At 41.5% G+C, this 21603-nt stretch overlaps 1 protein-coding gene across 1 annotated transcript in view; it reads left to right on the top strand.

The window, feature by feature from the left end:
* Positions 1-8081, top strand: part of LOC148107858 (peptidyl-prolyl cis-trans isomerase A-like) — a 128032-nt gene extending 119951 nt beyond the window's left edge. The window contains 4 exon segments of the mRNA XM_087855266.1: positions 3274-3402; positions 4182-4288; positions 7497-7768; positions 7770-8081. Coding sequence (XP_087711392.1) covers positions 3274-3402; positions 4182-4288; positions 7497-7768; positions 7770-8081 — 820 coding nt within the window.
* The last annotated feature ends 13522 nt before the right edge of the window (positions 8082-21603 follow it).

Below are 21603 nucleotides of genomic sequence, written 5' to 3'. Positions count from 1 at the left end.
CAACACACTGCAGTCAGCGTGGCTAAAAAGTAGTGGGTGTGGCAGTAAGAAAAGTAAAGGAAGATGAAGCTGGAGAGGGAGGTTAGGGCCAGATTATGCATGCCTTTCAGGCCTTGCTGAATATATTAGTTTTCCACTGCTGCATTAACTAATTACCATCAAGTTAATGGTAAATCACAAATAACGTAAATAACATCTATTTATTATCTCAGAGTTCTGTGGGACAGAAGTCTGGACACTGTGGTTCAGCTGGGTCCTCAGCGCAGGACCTCACAAGGCTGAAAGCAAGGTGTCCACTAAGCTGGGCCCTAAGGAAGCTCATCCAGGTCTCGGACAGACTTCGGTTCCTTTCAGTGCCTTGACACATGGGCGCCTTCAGCTTCAAGGCAACAACAGCTTCCTGAACCCTTATATTTCAAATCTCTGACTTCCCCTTCTGCTAGCCTCCTAGGAAATATGTCTCTTTCCAAGGTCTCACGTGATTTCATTTGGCTCACCAGGATAATCTAAGATAAATTGCTATATTAAGGTCAGATGACTAGTAATCTTAATTACATCTACAAAGCTCCTTATGCCATGTAACATAAATAGAGCTTCCTAAGGGATGTGGCTAAAGTTCTATTTGGTAGCACTATCAACAAGTTTTTGAGGAAATTGGAAATATTCAGAGAAAAATCCTAACCTTTAACATCACAGGAAACAGATAAGATTTTCTTCAGTATACTCCTTGGTCAGTAACAAAATACTGGACTGTGTGGAACCTGGGGCTGATTTATTGTATTATTTCAATGAATAGTTTCAACAAAAGACTTCACTCCAATGAAGCAATGGAATCCTTTCCTACTATAGTTTGAACTAACATCCCAAGTTTTCATTGTCCAAACCAGCTTCTAAGTCAAGACTCAAGTATCAATTTTTAGCCTATACTGTTTTTGTCAATACTAAAAATATTCACATGAAAAAACAGCTGGGAGAAGTAATATGGAAGTCAATTTGAAATCCTGAATATACTGATGTCATTGGCCAAACTGGAATTTGTAAAAACCAACTACCCTGAATCCTGGAAAATGAAATAGATTGTTTTAATCCAAAGTTAGAGTAAAAACAAGAGTTTACAGGAGGAGAAACATAAAAAATGTAAGCTCTTCTATGTTTTCATGACTTTTATGAAGTGAACAAAGTACTACCAGAAATGAAGAAAAATGTAAAAACTATTCAAATAAGTCATGGAGTCTCAAAGAGCTATGGCCAACACATTACATTTCCCCTTTCATTTAAAACCCATACCAAGTCACAGAGTCACTCCCTCCTTGATGCTCCTGTTTACATATCAGTCCCTACCCACTGACTATGAAATCTTTGAAAAGTACTATGGGGGCACTCCAAAAATGCTTATAGCATTCCCCACCAGAATATCAAAGATGTTCCCACTTAGCCCAACCCAAATTTATGACCTCTCTTTTCAACAACTGTAGTAGTTACATTGGAAATACTCATTTCATATGCATTATGTATTACTTTATATTTTTTTATCATGTGTGTATACCCTATTTCGCTACTAGATTGTAAATCTCTTGAGTGCTAAAACTAGAATCTACAGCCTCCTTGTCTTTAAAATGAGGACGATCTTACCTATCCTAGAAGGCTGTCATGAGATAATACAAGTGAAAATACATAAGCACAGTAACTGGCATGGAGAAAATGATGATTAGCTTCCATCTCCTCCCCATTTTTATTATTTTGTTTTCTTCACAGTTCCTATTACAGTGTCTTACACATAGTAGGTGCTCAATAAATGCATGTTGATGCACTGTGAGAGCTGCAAGTTCAAGGAAAAGTTAATGCAGGCCAGATTAAAGGGCAAGGAAGGTCTAGGAATTGCGGCTTGAGGAAACAGGAGTTCTGTTCTTGGCATTGGCTCCAGCAATCGATAATTGGATAATTGGGCTATTATCATTATTTGAAAAGTTTTAGAACAAATTGTTAATGCGTAATAGTACTGTGGTGTTTTAAACGTCACTGGAAAGACAGCATTTTCAGTAACAGATGTTAAGGGGGAAAACTGGAATTCTGTCCAAATAGAAATGTAAATGCTGCTTCTACTCAAGGTTAGGATGGTTTGGGTCATTACAAAGAGTTTGGATTTTATTTAACAAGTAATATGAGATACCTTCATATGAGATATGAGACACTTTCAAGACCATCCACTGATCAGTAAGTTATAAAGTGCTGACATTACGTACCATAGCGTATAACACAGCTGGCTCTCCGCTCAACACTTTTTCTCCACATTATCTACTTCAGGGGTAACCTTGTAGCTCAGTGTTGTTTTTTTTTTAAGCTTTTATTTATTTTATTTTTTTAATTTTTTATTATTTATTTATTTGAGTGAGCGAGCAAGAGAGAGAACACAAGGAGGCAGAGGCAAAGGGAAAAGCAGACTACCCACTGAGCAGGGAGCCTGACACAGGGGCTCCATTCCAGGACCCTGGGATCATGACCTCAGCCGAAGGCAGACACTTGCTTAACCGACTGAGCCACAAAGATTTTATTTATTTTAAAGAGAGGGAGAGAGACAGAGAACAGTGGGTAGAGGCAGAGGGAGAGGGGAGGAAAAATCTCAAGCGGACTCGGCACTGAGCACAGAGACCCATGCAAGGGCCCGATCTCACGACCCTGGGATCATGACCTGAGCCAAAATCAAGAGTCAGATGCTCAACTGACTGAGCCACCCACGCGCCCCACTGCTCAGTGATTTCTGATGGGTGCTTCTACCATCACAGAAAGTAGTGGTTCTGAATGGAAGATTAGGATTTCGTAACAATAACTAAAAAAAAAAAAAAAAAATCACACTCAAATCTACTCCGTCAACACACTGCAACTTCATATTCCCCTAAATCTACTATAAGTGAATAATATAATAAAGGAACTCTCATAAACATACAAATGACAATCTCAGGAAAATCATGCTATTTGTAAAAGAAGCAAAACAAGAAAGTAATTGTTGAGGCTTAAGATAAGAAAGGGCAACTGTCTTAGAAGACACAGAGACAGGAGAAATAATGAAGAGGAAAAGTGGAATGGCAGCTGGTGGGGGGGGAGGTGCGTGCTGTGGGGGGGGAGAAACATTAAAATGAGAGAGAACACACAGAATCCATGAGATGTATTTAAATCTCAGAACCAAACTAGCTATCCAGAGGGAGCTGCTTTTCATCTTCTGAATTGACACAAGCCTTTTGAAACCTCTGTGGCTTTGACCTTTCATTATTGCAGAACACAGCCACCTGCCTTGACCGCTCCCCCGAGCCTCTCAGCCGAGGCGCTGAGACGGTGCCCTCAGCCACTCTGCAATAGCATGTGGCTTTTGCAGCTCTCACTTCAAAACTGGCCAGATCAGGAGCTGTGAGCCTTGCAGGAAAAGGTTTTTCTCTCAGTGCCAGTGTTTTTGGTGAGAGCTGTAATACATCAAAGAGGAGAAGAGATGCAATCATGCAGGGAATGATTTCAAAAACTTTAATGAACCGTTTAAAATAAACTCATTTGAAGGTAATTTAACAACACCACTTTTACAATTAAAAATACTATTTTAGCATGCAAATGCAGAACATTAGTCCCATGTCAGGATGGAAAATGAAGTGAAACTGAGGGGCTTTTGAAACATGAATGCCATCTCAGTAATTTCTCATCACTCCACGGTGCTCTTAGGCAGCCTAATGAAAGAAAGAATTGATTTAAACAACATTTTGCTGGAGCAATGGGGTTTGAGGAATTAAATTAACTTGATGGTTAGTTGTAAGAGCTAGGCTTGGAACTGGCATTATATTGTTACTAAAATTAATTTCTATCCTTTCCTAAGTTTGATTTGGATATTTTTTCTATTTATTCCTAAAATACCAACCAAGGGGTTCAGCAATTAGCAGAATACTTCATCAGTCCTCTTCAATATATTAACATTTGCTTGCAAATGTATATGTTAAGTCAAAATTATACTCTCTGGAAAAACAAACTGGACTCCAGATGCTGCCCCCAGGAATTGTAGTAGCAGCTGAGTCTGACTTTGAAGGGTAATAGGAATAACAAGCTGGCACATGGACTAAGCCAAAGCAGCAATTCTCAGTCTCTCCTTCACTGTGACACAGTTGACAAATCACATGCATGTAACACCTTCGTGGCTGCTCCAGGTTACAGATCTCAGCATTGCTAAGGTGGGCTGCCGGTTATGGCGATTCTCAACACACTAGCTTCAACATACAAGCTCCTTTCACACGTGAAGTGTATCAGAATGCTGGTAAGCAAAAGTGACATTATGTAAACTTTTATAAGCTCAAATTCTTAAAAAGTAGGTCATAAATTTTGTACCTTAACTGCTACAAAAAAGAAAATGGATTTTAAAAATAACAGATACTATTAACATGTCAGGTGATAACTTACTGACATGCAAATTTCCTGATGTGAAGTATTTCTCTTTCTATAAATCTAACTCTAGTTTTTTATTGTTTATTTATTTATTTGAGAGAGAGAGAGACCAGGGGGAGGGGCAGAGGGAGAGGAGAGGCAGAATCCTCAAACCGACTCCCCTAGGCAGGGCTTGATCCCAGGACCCTGAGACCATGACCTGAACTGAAATCAAGAGTCGGCCACCCAACAGACTGAACCACCCAAGCACCCCAACTTTAGTTTTTTAATACCAGCCTCACAACAGAATATTAAACTCAGATGCTCTCTTGGTAAAAACAATATTTGTAGTAATTTTTACCATGATTGAGCAGTATGGAGTAGCACATTCCAGGGACAGAGTGTGCATTCTCCATTAAATTCCACATAAACTACCCAAGATAATAGTCCCCATTTTAAGGAAAAACAAACAAGGGTTCAAACTTGCCCAGGATTCTACGGTTGGCAAAAGGTGGAACTAGGATTCGGTTAAAGGTCTAGGTCCACTTTGATTTGGTAGTCACATGTCACCAACATCCACTGTCCCATGGAAGAGAAAAATCAAGACATGAATACAATGCTTTCATTTTCTTTTCTCTCTTGCAAGACCCTCATGATCCAAAGAGGCACTACTCTCTTTCAAAGAGATCCCTGGGGAGGCTACACACATACTCCCACCAGGATGCGTTTGTTCTACAGAAGAGACCTTCAAATCCAATTTGTGAGTCAGGTGAGAAAAGGTCACATTTCCTCCCAATCTTCTGATGATTACACAAATGTAATTTAAAAATGTTATCTCCATCTTGCTCACCCACCTAATCTCTGTAGACAGTTTTTGACGAGGAGTTACAATATGTTTTTTAGCAAAGACAGAATCATTAAAACATACACATAACATCTGAGGAGACTATTTTGAAGGACACAACAGATGTTCAAAATTTTAAATTCTACTATATCTATTTTTTATAGTCTTTGCTTTTAGAGCAGTTTTAGGTTTACGGCAATATTGAGCAGAAGGTACAGAAAGTTCCCATATACCACCCTTCCCCATACAGTTTCCCCTACTAGCAACATCTGCCTTCCTGTTGTGCATTTGACACAACTGATGACCTAATATTGATACATTATTATTAACTAAATGACATAGTATACATTAGCGTTCATTCTTGGTATAGTACAGTTCTATGGGTCTTGACAAATGTATAATGTCATGTATCCATTAGAATATGACATAGAGTAATTCCTCTGCCCTGTAAACCTTCTGCGCTTCAACAACTCATTCCTCTCTCCCTATCCCCAAGCCACAGGTAACCACTGATTATTTTACTGCCTCCATAGTTTTGTCTTTCCCAGAACATCACAGAGTTGGAATCATGAAGTATGTCGCCTTTCCAGATTAGCTTCTTTCACTTAGAGGTATTCATTTAAGTTTTATCCATGTCCTTCTATTGCTTTGCAGCAACATGTTGAGAGAAAAAGTACAAAGATATTTATCCTCCATCTTACAACCGCATTTCAAATAAGTGCGTAGGGGAAAAGACTTTAGGGGCTGAATAAAATGCACTAGGATGGTAAGGTCATGGTTTGTGGGGGGTTTTGTCTATTCCCAGATTTTGGTTTTTGAAATTTTATAGAGATATGTTTTAAAACACTGTTCAAAAAAGCAAAGAAGGAAATCAGTCATATCTCCTTATTGCTCTCTTCCATTTATCTGACATGCTAGTTAAATGCATTTCTGTCCCACTTCTTTCCCCACATCTGGTTTATTCCGCTGAGCGTTAAAATTATGTGCATCCTTTGAAAGACAGAGAGGAAAAGGCAAGAAAGAGAATACAAAAAGGGCAAGGGAAAGAAACACGTTTGGGAAGAGTCAGTGATGGTTTCAGATAAACCCATGAGTATTCATATCGCCCCCTTGTGGATTTATAAACACTTATGGCCAAAGAAGACAAACATCACGGCCGTGAATTAAGTGCAACTTAGTCCTGCTGTGCAGTGTCTCCTGTTCAAGAAAACCACACCTCTCAGCCCAAGTCAAGAAAAGAGTAGTTCTCATTCTCGCTGTGGTGCACTGAGCCCTTTCTTCATGTCCAACATCATGCTATGCACTTTGCACACATCACTTTACACAATCCTCTCAGCACAACTATGAGACGGACGTTTAACAAATGAGGCTGAACAAGAAAGTTGGCTTCAAACCTAGATTGGACACAAAAGCCTGCTCATATCTACTAGATACTGCCACAGGTTACAATATATGAAATCCATACACCTTCTTATCACTAATTGTACCCTCTTCTCCAGAGCCGAGAGTTACCATGGAGGGGAGCAGGGAGAGTGTCTGAACCAAAGACCAGAATTTAGACCTGCCCAGAGGTTTCCCGGGCTAAATGGAAGAATTCAGTAATTAATGTATTTTAATAAGGTCTTGAATGGAGATACTTCAGACCCAAGGTTCCCTGTCTGGCACAACATGAGGGATTGAGGACAATTAAACCTAGACACAAACCCCAGCTCCACCTCTCCATTTCCATGTGACTGCTCTTATCCTCAACTGCTTAATCTATAAACTGGGGATCAAGTAAAGAGGTTATTGAATAAAAATCCACTCAACTGACCCTTTAATCAAAAAATGTAATGAAGCGCTTCATGGTGCAAAAATAGAAACTCCAGGCTCAAAACATGTGGCACTGAGTGGCATTCCTGCCTCAGTTCTTGTCTCCACCACCTAGTAGAGTGACCTTGGGCAAATTCTTTTTTTTTTTTTTTTTAAAGAGGAAGAGCAGGGAGGAGCAAAGGGAGAGGGAGAGAGAGAATCTTAAGCAGGCTGCACACTCAGCGTGGAGCCTGATGTGGGGCTCAATCCTAGGACTCTGAGATCATGACCTGAGCCAGAATCAAGAGTCGGATACTGAACTGACTGAGCTGGGTGCTCACCAATCCAGGCACCCCAACCTTGGGCAGATTCTTAACCTCTGCATCTCTACTGCCTCATCCCCAAAATGGGGATATTGGCGCCTGGCCCTGTAGGTTGTTATGAGGATGAAAATGGGTACCTATAGGCCTTGCAACCTGCCCAAGAGCTGCCCCATGCCACACAGCCGTGGTCAACCCCACCGTGTTCTTTGACATCACTGTGGCTGACAAGCCCTTTGGCCAAGGTCTCCTTCAAGCTGTTTACAAAGTTCCAAAGACAGTAGAAAACTCTCATGCCCTGAGCACTGGGGAGAAAGGATTTGGTTATAAATGGTTCTGCTTTCACAGGATTATTCAGGGAATTTTGTGCCAGGATGGTGACTTCACATGCCATAATGGCACTGGTGGCAAGTCCACCCATCTATGGGGAGAAATCTGAGGATGAGAATATCATCCTGAAGCACATGGATCCTGGCATCTTGTCCATGGCAAACGCTGGACCCAACACAAATTGTTCCCAGCTTTTCATCTGCACTGCCGTGACTGAGTGGTTAGATGCCAAGCATGTGGTCTTCAGCAAGGTCAAAGAGGGCATGAATACTGCAGAAGCCATGAAGCACTCTGGGTCCAGGAATAGCAAGACCAGCAAGAAGATCACCATCACAAACTGTGGACAAATCTATAAATTTGACTTGTGTTCTATCTTAACTATCAGCCCATTCCTTCTGTAGCTCAGGAGAGCACCTTTTCACCCCCATTGCTTGAGATATCCTGTAATCTTTGAGCTCTTGCTGCAGTTCTGTGGGTTCCATATATTCCTTACTCCCCTCCAAGTCTAGCTGGATTGCAGAGTTAAGTTTACGATTATGACATAAAAACTAAACAGCAATAACAAAATAAATAAATAAACAAAATGGGTAACTACATGGTAAGAGTTAATAAGTCATATTCCTCAGAATGGATTTAATGAGACTGTTTCTCCAAGGACTGAGGGGGAAGGAGGGTTTAATTATCAACATGAGAGACAGTAACTCAGAAACCATTCCTATGACATGAGTGAAGGTCATTCCATTAAAACACTGGCATTGCAGCAAAGCCAAGGGAGTTGGAAGCAAAAACCAGGTATGTTACAGTGAAGTCAGGTCAGGGTGAGAAGAAGAATAAGTCAAGGTCAGAGTGAGAATAATATGTGACCCACATTGCATCTACAGTGCATATTCTAATCAGCATAATTTAGAAGTGGTGGTTTGCTATAAGGGACCCTGGCTTTGGCATAAGATAGCCAATATAACCCTTGAATCACATCCTGGTCTCATCATTTAACTTTGAATTCTTGAAAAATCTATTGAACTTTTGTGAACCTCTGATTCTTCATCTACTAAATGGGAATAATCAGACAGTCCTGCTAGAGTTGCTCTGAGGATCATATTAAGAGCACTGACACGTGTATATTACCTAGAATATGACTAGCTGACCTTAAATAGGCATTTATTAGCTTTTTGCCTCTGCGGAGCTAATTGTGCCAAGAGGAAAAGATAAAAGACCTACAAAGATCTACAAATCGTCCCCATCAGAAAAATTATGTCATCACACTCTATTTTCTCTTCTCAAATCCCCCTTAACAAGCTAGAACATGGGGCGCCTAGGTGGCTCAGTCGTTAAGCGTCTGCCTTCGGCTCAGGGCGTGATCCCGGCGTTCCGGGATCGAGTCCCACATCGGGCTCCTCCGCTGGGAGCCTGCATCTTCCTCTCCCACTCCCCTGCTGTGTTCCCTCTCTCTCTGGCTGTCTCTCTGTCAAATAAATAAATAAATATATCTTAAAAAAACAAAACAAAACAAGCTAGAATATTGTGTGTAACCTCGAGTCATGTACTTTGACCTAGTGGGATCAATCTTGTGCCATTCATTCAGTCCTCTCAACCTTTCATTTTTTATTGAGATATGTTCTTTCTCACTAAATTTCCATAATTCCATGCTTCCCTCACACCTGAGGATTTAATCTGTAGGTCAGCTGGACCCAGAGACCAGGGGAGCACTGAATTTTGGCTTTTACAGGTGGAACCAACACTGCAGTGATCCTCCTTCCCACATCAGGGGAAAACTTGTCCTTGGTTCAAGAAACACAACTCAGCTCCTACCAAACCAGCTTATTGTAACTGAACTTAGTTTTCCAATACTTAATTTGAAATGGAAAGTGAACACAACCCCTAGTGTCTGTCAGAACCATCTGGTGGCAGCCTCCCCACTGAAGCCCCAACTTGCTTACTTAGATTTCTGCATGCGCATTTTGGGTCTGGGCACTGAGATCTCACTGTGAATTTAAACAGTGTTTGGGTGAGATCAACCTTTTCACAGGATTCTCTCAGCCCCTTCCTTCAATATTGAGTCCTGAATTCATCTCCGTATATTGTAACAGAATCCCTTGATCCCAGACCAGTTTTCCCACCTGAAGCCAAGAACTGTTGTTCGGTGTTATATACTAACTTTCCTCCCTCAGACTGACACCTCAGGGAGAAATTCTTGTAACAGATTCAACTTCAATTTCTCCCAACCTTCTTAAAAGCAAGCTATTCAACCTCACACCCATTAGGATGGTTAGTATCAAAAACAAAACAAAACAAAATGACAAGTGTTGGTGAGGATGTGGAGAAATCACAACTCTTGTGCATTGGTGGGAATGTAAAATGGTGCAGTCACTGTGGAAAACAGTACGGCAATTCCTCAAAAAATTAAAAATAGAATTACCATATGATCCAGGAATTACACTTCTGAGTGTATACACACACACACACACACACAAATATTATTCAGTCTTAAAAAAGAAAGGAAATTCTGACACATACTACAAGGGTGAATCTTGAGGACATTGTGATAAGGTAAATAAACCAGTCACAAGGGGCGCCTGGGTGGCACAGCGGTTAAGCGTCTGCCTTCGGCTCAGGGCGTGATCCCGGCGTTCTGGGATCGAGCCCCACGTCAGGCTCCTCCGCTATGAGCCTGCTTCTTCCTCTCCCACTCCCCTGCTTGTGTTCCCTCTCTCGCTGGCTGTCTCTATCTCTGTCTAATAAATAAATAAAATCTTTACAAAAAAAATAAAAAAATAAAAAAAATAAACCAGTCACAAAAGGCAAATACTGTAGAATTCTACTTACACGAGGTACCTAAAGTAGTCAAATTCACAGAGACTGAAAGTACTGGTGGTTTCCAGGGACTGGGGGAGGGGTAATGGGAGTTGTCGTTTCATGGGTATAGAGTTTCGGTTTTACAAGATGACAAGAGTTCTGGAGATTGCTTATACAGCAGTTAATGTACTTAACACTGCTGAACTGCACAGTTAAAAATGGTTACAGTGCCAATTCTTAGGTCAGGCGTATTTTATTATCGTTAAAATTTTTAACTCTGTTTTTTAAAAATAAGCTGTTCAACTTGCCAGCTAGTCCCTTCTCCCCTGTGCTTATAGCAGGCATTGCTGTCGCACCATACTGTAACTTGGGCTAGAGCTCACCCTGTGGACATTCCCACCAGGCCAGGCAGCTGGAACCACGGGAGTTCTGATCCACAGTTCCCTGCAAAGAAATAAACCGCCACTGAAGATAGAATAAAAATTGTGGAAAGAATTTATGCCATTTGTCAGGTTAAAAAATGTTAAGGAATGAGAATACAAGCTTAAAGAAGGAAGGGAGGAGGGCGGAAGGGAGGGAGGGAGAGAAGAAGGGAGGGAGGGAGGGAGGGCGAGAGGGAAGGAAGGAAAGGAAAGGAAAGGAAAGGAAAGGAAAGGAAAGGAAAGGAAAGGAAAGGAAAGGAAAGGAGGGAGGGAGGGAGGGAGGGAGGGCGAGAGGGAAGGAAGGAAAGGAAAGGAAAGGAAAGGAAAGGAAAGGAAAGGAGGGAGGGAGGGAGGGAGGGAGGGAGGGAGGGAGGGAGGGAAGAAAAGTAAGCTAGTGCTCACAGAAGGAATTAGGGGAGACTGAGAAGGCTTTGCAGATATGCTGAGAAAGAGAGGCTCAGGAGAAAATGAGCTTCCTAATGAGAGAGGAGGCATACTAAATTAATTCTGCCTTTGAAATATTGACCTCACTCCTTAAAGCTATCGCAACCCTGAAAAGAAAGAAAAGGCATTTGTATGAGTTAGAAGTAATGGAGCCGGTGAGGAATTAGCCGTCTATCAAGACCAATAAAAGGATGTTTAGAGAACTGGAACAAATGTACATCAACAGGTCCCAGTGTCTCACTTACAGGCCATCTATTGAATTAGCACTTAGAATTTCTCTTCTAAAAAGAAATATAAACACCTCTGAAAGATCAGGGGAATAGCAATGTAGACCGCAGAGCCCAAAGTAAAAAGACCCTCGAAACCGCAGACTGCTTAGCCTGGTGGCTCTAATGACAGAGACAAAATATATAAATATCAAGGCCCTTATTAAAATGAACACTACCTGAGCCTCAGGGGTTTTTTCAATCAAATGATAAAATAAGAGTGTTCGTTGTTGGAACTCTTATTAAATCCCCTCTTCATTATTTATTAACTGAACAACCTGAGCAAGTTACTTTCAGAGTTTAACTTTTCTAGTTCCATTTTTTTCTCTTCATGTTTTACTTGAAGAGTTTTTTTTTAATAGTGCTTGGTATGCCAGAAATGTTCATCACTATTGATCATTATTACCATTCCTTCTAGAATCCACAGATCGTACCCATCCCTTCCTTGAGTCCCCGCTTCCTCAGTCTGTTCCCTTCAATCTGTCGGAATCTGTTTCTCTGAGAAGTTACTGTATTTGCCCAGCGTGGAGGCTTGGGGGAGGTACAGGCTGAGTGGCTCTGGAAAGCTTCGGTTCAAATCCCAGCTTTCCACTTGCTGATTGTGTGACTTGAGGCAAAAAATCACTCGACTTCTCCACTTGTCCGTATCTGTTTCCTCAACTACAATATGGGAAAAATGACGCCTATCTTTCAGGGCGATCCTTGAGGACTAAATGAGATGTACAGAAAGGATTTAACGTAGCAGACAAGGGGCAAGCACTCCTGAGACGGTATTATTATTGTTGTTATAATAACAATATTATCCCTTGATTTTATAAAAGGGAAGCTCTTCTTTTGTGAAACCAGGCTGGCCTATGTACTCAGAGTAAAAGGGTAACCTGAAAGAGCAAAGCTATATCCTTTGGCCTAGTATCTTTGTTGAAATCTCACCTAGGAATTTATACCTTCGTTTTAAAACTAAAAGTAGGCATAAGAATTAATGTTTAAAACAGAACATGTGGAGATAGTGAGTCATTCACAATTTAGAATAAAATGGTTTATGTTCAAATGTTTTTCTCTTAGCAGCTGTTAAAATCAGTGCAGAGAAAAAGGAGGGATTTTAGTGAGGGAGGAAAAAGTTATGAATGATAAGGGGGCAGGCTTTGAAAACAGGCCCAGATTTGAGATTTCAGTGGAGGATTCCAGAGAGCACAGAGCAGCAGGGAGTCAGAAGATTAACAGGGGTACCCATTCACTTAGCCAGCCAGCCAGCCAGCCAGTTATTCAAAGATTATCATTTAGCAACTACTAAACACAAAGAGACACCATGCTTATGTTCAAAGAATCCAGAGTATAGTGGGATAAATAGGCTTGTAATCAGCACAGTGCAGTCCATAAATGCTGTAATCTCAGAACATATTCATTATTTTGGAAACACAGAATGATTGAGTGATGATGAGGGGAAAGGCAGGAGGATAAAGTCACTGAATGGGTCCTAGAAAAAGTATCATACGAGCTATCTCCATGAGGTCTCAACAGAAGAGAGCGGGAAGGGACACATTTCAGGTAGAGGAAATGAAGGCATGAAAAAGTCTGACCAATTAGAGAGCCACAGGGGATTCTGTATGATTCTCACCCAGGCCAGTGACAAGAAAGACAGAAGCAGGGGGAAGTACACCGAACAGGCGCCTAACTGGACTCACTGAATGGTTTTTAGGCAAAGAAGTGACACGATCACATTTGCCTTTATAAAGAAGATTGTGACTGTCTTGGAAATGACTGGCTAGAGGGAGTCAAGACTGAACAAAGGGAGACCAGCACAGAGGCGGTTAAAATGCATCGCGAGACGCAGGCAACCTAAGGCAGTGGTAGCAGTAAAGGAAGATAGATGTATTTCAGAAATCAGAATTGAGAGCATTCGCTGACCACGTGTTTGCAGGAAGAGTATGAAATGCCAAGTTGGGGTTCTGGTTTGAGTAACTGAGTGGACGAGAGTGATATTAAAGTCAGAAGACTGAGGGAAGAATGCAAGACCAGGGCAAATCTTGTGCCTGTGCCAAGCACCAGCTTCCTATAGAAAAAGCAATTGGACTTAATTCATTTGAAAGAACACTGGGAATAAAAAGACTATAATAATTGCAAAAGATTGCTTAATGATTTTCATCTGACATACCAGTAATAGGAAGTCCCCATCCTTCCACATCCCAACTGCTTCCTGTAACCAAAGATTGACAGTACAGCACAGAAAGTGCATAAACAAGAGCACCATAAACTTTAATGAGCTTGAAAAAAATAGCTAAATAAGTGTTAATTCCTCTCAACAGCTGGAACATTCCCTCCTAGAGTTGCTAAGCATTAATAACATATTTCTGCGGGTAAACCCAGGGAAGTTGAGCTGGAAGAAGGCCCTTCTCAGATTATCCTGGTGAATACTTTGTCCCCTAAAGCTGGCCAGAACCTGGAGACAAGCTGGAAGGTGCAAACATCATACCCCACACCGACAGACCCTCTACGCTGGGCAACAAGGAACCAAAAATGCCATGAAGAGACCCCTAAAATCTTTGGGAATCTACAGGAAGGGACGAGAATAGCTACACGTGGTAAGACAGCACTCACCCAGAGTTCCAAGGCTGTGGTATGACAAGCCATCCAGGCTGTCTTCCGATCATTCGCACACATCTATCTGACCTCCCAGTGATTATCTAGCAAGAAAATAGTGTAAGAAGCTGCCATTTACCAAAGATTTACTAAGTGTCCAGACTTATGCTAAATGCTTAATATCTAATACTAAATTCTCATAACCACCACCCTGTGAATACCATTATTTCCGTGCCCATTTTATTTTTTCATTTTATTTTTTTAAAGATTTTATTTATTTATTTGACAGAGGGAGAGAGACAGCCAGCGAGAGAGGGAACACAGGCAGGGGGAGTGGGAGAGGAAGAAGCAGGCTCCCAGCAGAGGAGCCTGATGTGGGGCTCAATCCCAGGACTCCGGGATCACGCCCCGAGCAGAAGGCAGACGCTTAACGACTGAGCCACCCGGGCACCCCTCCGTGCCCATTTTAGAGATGGAGAAAGTAAAGCTTGAAAAAGAAAAGCAATTTCCCCAAAGTTTCGCTGCAAGTGGCACAGCCAAGATTCAAGGAGGGATCTCTTTGCTGCCAAAAGCAGTTCTCTTAACCACGATCTTATATTGTCTTTATACCTAGATCAGTCCGGGCCCAATTTTTACAGGAAAATCCTAAAATATGTGCCAACTTTGCTCAGAAACTGTAATCAGTCTGGTTCAACTCTCCACTTGGAGTCCGAAGACCTGACCATTCATTAAACCCACCCCAAGACAACCCGCCAATAAATGATTATTCCAGGTACAGGCATAGGCTTTGGTATTTGAACTAGAAAGACAGATAGATAAACATTATTACTTGGAGTCGTACAAGTCCCTAATATAGTATATTTCTGTAATATTTCCTCTGGGTTTTCTGCAGCACTGATGTGTTTTTTTAGCATTCCTGCACTTTTTGCCATTTTAATCTGTCCTGAATAGAACAGTATTCTCGGTCAGTCAAAAGTGCCATTTCTTTTTATGGCCAAGGTTTTTCACAATGATACTAAATAATATAAATGATGTTTTATTTGATGGCTGTTTTATGCGTTCTGGAGCCCCTGGTGGGATGAGATGCTTGGGCTTCCCCTGTAAATCTTGCCAGCTCCCCGATCGGTTGCAGCTGTCAAGATCCCCCCTGGAAAATTTAAATCTCTGCTTAAAACATTAACTTCTTCATTTAATTTTTTATTGCTAAGGGTTTACAACTGATTTTATGGCCCTGGGATGATTAATTTTTAATGCCTTTCTTTCTTTCTTCTTTGATCAACTTCCTCCATTTTCAATTTGAATGCAATTGTACCTTTCCGAAAAGCATTTGTCACTTGCTGGTTTGCATATTTCAGGCAACCAGAAGTGGCTGGTGCAGAGTGGAAGGCAGGCACTCCTGCACTGAATAACTGAAAGACAGACAGTAACTCTATGCCTTTCATGTGACTCCTGGGGATAGCAAATTCTCTAGCATCAGTAAATCTTGTGGTTCTAGGTGTTGGCAGGCAATGAATTCCCTGAGAGGGTTATGCTACTAAATCCTGTCATTGTCATGCACAAGGTATGGATTGAGTCACATCCTTCAAACTAGTGAACCATGATTAGGGAAAACAAATATGAGAAACATACCTTAAAAACAATTCGTACCTTCTCCCACCCACGCACCAAAACACAACAAAACAAAGCCAAAAGTAATTGGAGATTTGGTTTGCAAGTCAAAAAGTCCTTGGCTTTTATATTCACACAGTATATAGCCATTTAAATGTTGTAGCGTATTTAATGGCAGAAGGAAAATGTTCACTATAAATTCAGGGGCAAAGAGCAGGTTACAAGACAGAATATGGAATATTTCTTAAGAAGGTATATTTATGCATAAAAAGACTGGGAAAATTAATAATGATTCTCTCTAGGGATGAAAGAAATAAGTGCTTATTTTCTTCTTCATCGCTCTGTGCCTCCCAAGTTTTCTGTATGATTGCAGATTTTGTAATTTTTTAAAAAATGAGTTTTAATTTAAAACAGAATTTCCCTGCATTTAGGGTAATAATTTAAAATAAACAAAGAACCAGAGACCAAATTCTTGAGAGCATAAAGGAGAAATGGAAGATGTCAGAAATAAATTCATAGTATTTATCAAAATATTGAGGGCACTGATAGGAGTATTATATTCCTAATTCTTAGGGTTGTAGAAGTTTTACCCACATTTTACAAGAATGAAAACAGGCTCAGAAATTGTCAGGTTTGCAAAAATTAGACTTGAGGTAAATAAATCCCAGTTCTCTATGACTTCAAAATGCATCCGTATTATCGCTGTTATACCACCTTAATTGAAGTGCATTTCTACACACAATTGAGCTACCACATATATTCAATTATTTTATAGGGAAGAAGTATTGACTCCCAGCCCCAGCGCTAAATCAAGAGCATACTTCTAACCCCTTTCAGTCTTGCTTTTTAAAAATATATGTACACGCGTAAAATAATACATTAATGCTTCCCATTACAATTTATGGGCATGTTACAGTTTATGATGCATTTTTCACATCCATCAGTCTCCCTATTCGATTTATTTCACTATGTAACTACAATATCAAGTTACATTTAACATATCTAACAACCTGTGTAGAGAAATAAATATATAATCCAAAAATGAAAACCTCTGTCCCAATTTTGTCTCTAACTAAACTATTTATTTATTTATTTATGGAACCAGTTACCAAGTCAAGTAAGTTGTAACAACTGTTGTTCACCTGATTAGTATTTTCCCCCGATATTATAAATTATTGGTGTTATCCTTTGTTAGGCAGAGCTGTCACTAGCTGACACTAGCCTGAGCCCCTGTCTGAGTCACAATTCGACAGAAAGCCCATAAGCAAACTCTTCTAAATTGATAATCTTTGGGTCATTTTTAGTCTTAATTGTGAACTTCTCTTACCAATAGCAATGTGTTATTTATGGTGCTGAATCGTCTCTCAGCTTCTGCTCAAGTAACAGCAATTACATTCCAATTTTTTTGCTAGTTCTTATAATAATGTCTAAATATTTTCTGTACTCAATGACTCTATAATCAACTAAGTCACAACAGAAATCATTTGGTGGCTTGTCATAGTTAATTAGGTCAAATCTAAGCCTTCCAGCTTGTGTGCTTGAATCCTGACTAGACTACACTTGTTATAAATATCTCTAGTTTCCTCATCTGTAAAATGAGGTTGTGGTGGTTATTACAGGACTCAAATAAGTCACTGCACATGATACCTGGGAGAGAAGCCCCATGTGAACATTAGCTCTCACATTTATTAAAATGAATGTATTTGGTACCCACGATGGGTGGGTGTTCCAAGGATTTTCAAAGAGTTAGGTAATTAAATGGAAATGCGATTCATCCCCCCCATGACTCCAGTCATCCCCACCTCCCTCTTATCTCGGGGGGTGTCCAACGTGCAAGGAAGCCTGCAGTGTCTGGCCATTGCTGCAATGTCCACTATTTCTGTCACCCTCCCCTGCCCCCATTCTTCCTGTCTCTCCAAGTCCCTCAGGTCCAAAAATCCCATAGATGTCGCAGTCCCTGCAAGCAAAAACACAGCGGTGACTCCAGGGCAGGGCACGCGTCACTGCAGTGGACCACTGCCACACCTGGGATCCAGCACAGGTGGTGTGTGGAGTCGACCTCCCCTACCAAGGTCCAAGCTTGATCTAGTATAAAGGAAATGCAGCAGTAGAAGCCAAGGGACAGGAACCAGGGGACAGGAGCCAGGCAGGCCCCAGTAGTACTCACCCCAGAGCTGGAGCTGAGACAGTGTAATGGGTGAAAAAAGATGTAAAGTTCTGTGGTCCTGAGAGGCTTTATGGGAGCGCTCTGAGTGAGAACTTTACCGGATGTGCAGAGTGGCTCTGATACCAACCAAACAGAACACCGGCGCAGCATCCAGGGATGTCCTCTCTGCCAGGCATTAACCCTGTAGAAGACAGCATGAAGGAATACCCAAGAAGTTCCAGGGATGAGCAGAAAGGGCAGGCCGGGTGCCAGGTGGCACACATGAGAGAAGCAGCAGTTATTTACCATCTAATATAAAAGTGCTTCTGTGTTCTACCTACTGGATGACCACATGGTATGTAATAACCAAAGCTAAGTCTGCTCCTTGAAATCCATACCCTTCAATTGCACAACCTTCCAGTTGCATCCGTCCGACCACAACCTCAGCACAACAGCCTACCATGTAGATGTCCACCCACGGGAACGTGAGAAATCTGGTGATAACACAAAAAACAAGATGCAGATTTTCCACGATAAAGAGAGAAAGAAACTGAGTCCAATTTGAATCCATCAGTCATACCGAAAGGGACTTTTAGTTATTCCCACGTAGTTAAGCTGACTTTCCTTAGTGCCTGTTTTGGTGGAGGGGGTTACTCAAGGAAGAGAACTAAGAAAGGTGTGACCTGGACGCCTCTCTTGACTCTCTCCCAGGGGGCCAGCTACCTATTGGGACACACTTACCAATGTCTCCTGAGTCCTCCCTCACTCCCTCTGGCTCCCTAGTCTACCATGCTCAGCTGCACTCCGCCATTCTTCCATGCGTCAATAGAAATGGGGCACCTACTCTGTGCCTGGCATGGTGGTAGGCAAAGGTGTACGTAATCATAATCAAAGCAAATTAAATAAATATAAAATGGGAATTCATGCAACATGTCTTGCAAAAAAAGATGACAGTTTCATGGAGAAGATCTTTTTGCTGAGATATTTCAATAGATCCATTAAAACAGTGCTTGAGAGCTCAGGCTTTGAGCAACGCTTACGTATGGGAGTCTTTACAACCCAAACAATACTGGGATGGGAATCTTTACAACCAGGACATGATGTCAGTATAATAGAGACAGAGAACTTATTTGAAGGAGGAAATTGGGCTGTAGCTGCTCAAGAGAGGATGTGTATTTTTTAAGTAAGCCTTTCAATGTCCCCCTCAGCTCTGCTCTTGCCCCCTTCCTATCCAGCCGAAGTCACAATCTTTCCGAAGGATATATCCTATCTTGTCACTTCTCTGCTGCCACCCCTCCTCCACTGGCCCAGAGCCCAGGGGTGGCCTACAAGGCTCTCTTCTAGACCCAGACCAGGTGCACTAAAAACACACCTGCAGCCTCCATCCAGGTGTGTTGCCCTCCCCATCTACATTCCAGCTGCCCTGAGTTTCCCCTAGAACACTGTGAGTATTCATGCCTTTGTCGGAGCTATTCCCACAGCCTGAAATGCTCTCTCCCCTCCCCTTCACTTTTTTCCCACATATTGAAAGCAATCCAATTTAAGATCCAGGTTAAATATGACCTCCTTGGGTGGGGAACGATCCTTAGGTATCTCAGAAGAGCTAACATTCCCATTCTCTACTACCAGCACTCAGGGTACTTAGCCCCATTTTTCACTCTTATGACTTTGTTTTCCCCTCAAGAACAGAAATAGCATGCTTTTCTTTCTGAATGCCCAATCTTTACTCAAGGGTCCGTAAGTTTTTTGTTTTTTTGTTTTTTGTTTTTTCTGTAAAGGGCCAAACGGTAAATATTTTAGGCTTTGTAGAACAGATGGCCTCTGTCTCAACTACTCCACATTGTCACTGTAGGGCAAAGGCAGCCATAAGTAATAGTAAATGAATGGGTGTGGCTGTGTTCCAATAAAACTTTATTTAATTTAAACCCCTGAGCCCTCATAGAATGTCTAGCACACAACAGACATAGACAGGTGCCTATGTGTGAAGCAGGATTTATTTTACTATCCTCTGTCCTTTATTTTGAGAACAGACTCTAGGTCTGCTGATAGATAGAGCTTTTACCCTTCCCCCATCCAAACTGAAAGAAATTTAAAGTATTTAAATACTTTAAAGGAGAGAGGGGTGTGAAATTTGCGTAAGAGCAAAAAACAGCCTTGAATCCTATTCAAGGTTCAATGTTTTGAAACATCAAAATATTTGGGGGAAGTTATAGGGTGTCCCCGATCAAGAGCAAGGCCTATTGGCAGGAAAGCTCTAAAGAGATTCCTTAGATAAAAATCACTATAAGTATGAGGGATGACATTGCTTCTGGATTTGCCAAAAGGCTAATCCCAAACTGTGTAGTCTAGCAACATATGCACTTAGAGCCCTCAGGCAATGTGCTGAGCTAATTAAAAAACCTGGCTGGAGAAACTACTGTTGCGCTGAGTCAGTTTGGCATGGGGCACCTATATCTAAGCGATATGCAGGACCGTTTTCCCCCCCTAAACTCCTTCTCCGCTATGTCACAAGTCAGCTTCCACTCAATCCTTATGCACCAGACCACGCGGGAGACAGCCTTTCATGAAGTACCAGTGAAGAGCAGGCCTTTGAAGAGAAGGACAGAGCCAAGGCTCACCATCTGTAACCACTTAACACCCCAGGCTTCTGGTATCCGTCATGAGAACATTGTCAGAGGAAAGACTGTACTTTCTGTTACTCTGAGCAGGGAGGATACTGACTATTGCATACTGGTGTGTGCCTGTCAAGTGACGTTTATTTGTCGCAACAAACTAATACTAATACTATGGGCTCCCTCGAATTACAAATGTATCGGAAAAGTTTCTGTATGAAAGGATGAATGAATGAATGAATGAATGACAGAACACACGCACGGTACAGAAAACCAACATCTGCAACATAATTTCAAATCTTTGGCTTCAAACGATTTTAAATCAAATGTCCCTGAGAACTTCCCCTGGCCTGACTCTTAACACACGCCTTGTATGGTTTTGTGCGTCGTGATGTGAAGTACATGGCAATCTGGTTACCCTGAAGTCGACACAAGCTAAGAGCTTTTATAAACTTCTTTTTTGCCCTTAATGAGCACAAGTTCAAAGTCCACTCAATCCACACATCACCACGGAAACACTTTTGGCATGGCGCTCAGATAGCACTCAGTGTCTTCTCCAGGGAAGCTGTCAGAACCAAAACAGTAACAGCGTTACTTTTGTTACGTGCATCTGTCAGGTATAACCCAGTTGTTTTGCTCAGTGGCCTCTATATCTGCCAGTCCATCGTCACAGGTTTTTCTGAGCCCCCTCACCCCACACCCCTCCAGCCCCCAACACCCGGAAAAAGCTGCACTGAGCTCTAGCAAAGAAAATCGTATAAATATTAAAAAGACCGAAGGGCTGATCAGAACCGACATTTGATATTACAGGATTTGTCGATCAATTTATGAACTGGGTGATAAATGGTACAGGAATCAAGACGCAATAACTGTTTTATGGGGAAGATCATAAACCTGTCAAATGCTCTACCCCCATGTGCATAAGAGATTGCTCTGGTGCCAAGGAGGGATGCTGTGACAGACCTTGTACAACAAAGCTAATGCATTTCTAATTTTGTTATTACTATTATCTTTTTTAATGGCCCCCCTCCAAAAAAGAATTTCATTTTTTCTGA

Source organism: Ursus americanus, chromosome 24, assembly GCF_024610735.1.
Source record: "Ursus americanus isolate L20-20 chromosome 24, mUrsAme1.1.p, whole genome shotgun sequence".
Classification (NCBI taxonomy): domain Eukaryota; kingdom Metazoa; phylum Chordata; class Mammalia; order Carnivora; family Ursidae; genus Ursus; species Ursus americanus.
The sequence above is the reverse complement of the archived record's forward strand: the minus strand, read 5'-3'. Positions and strand labels throughout refer to the sequence as shown.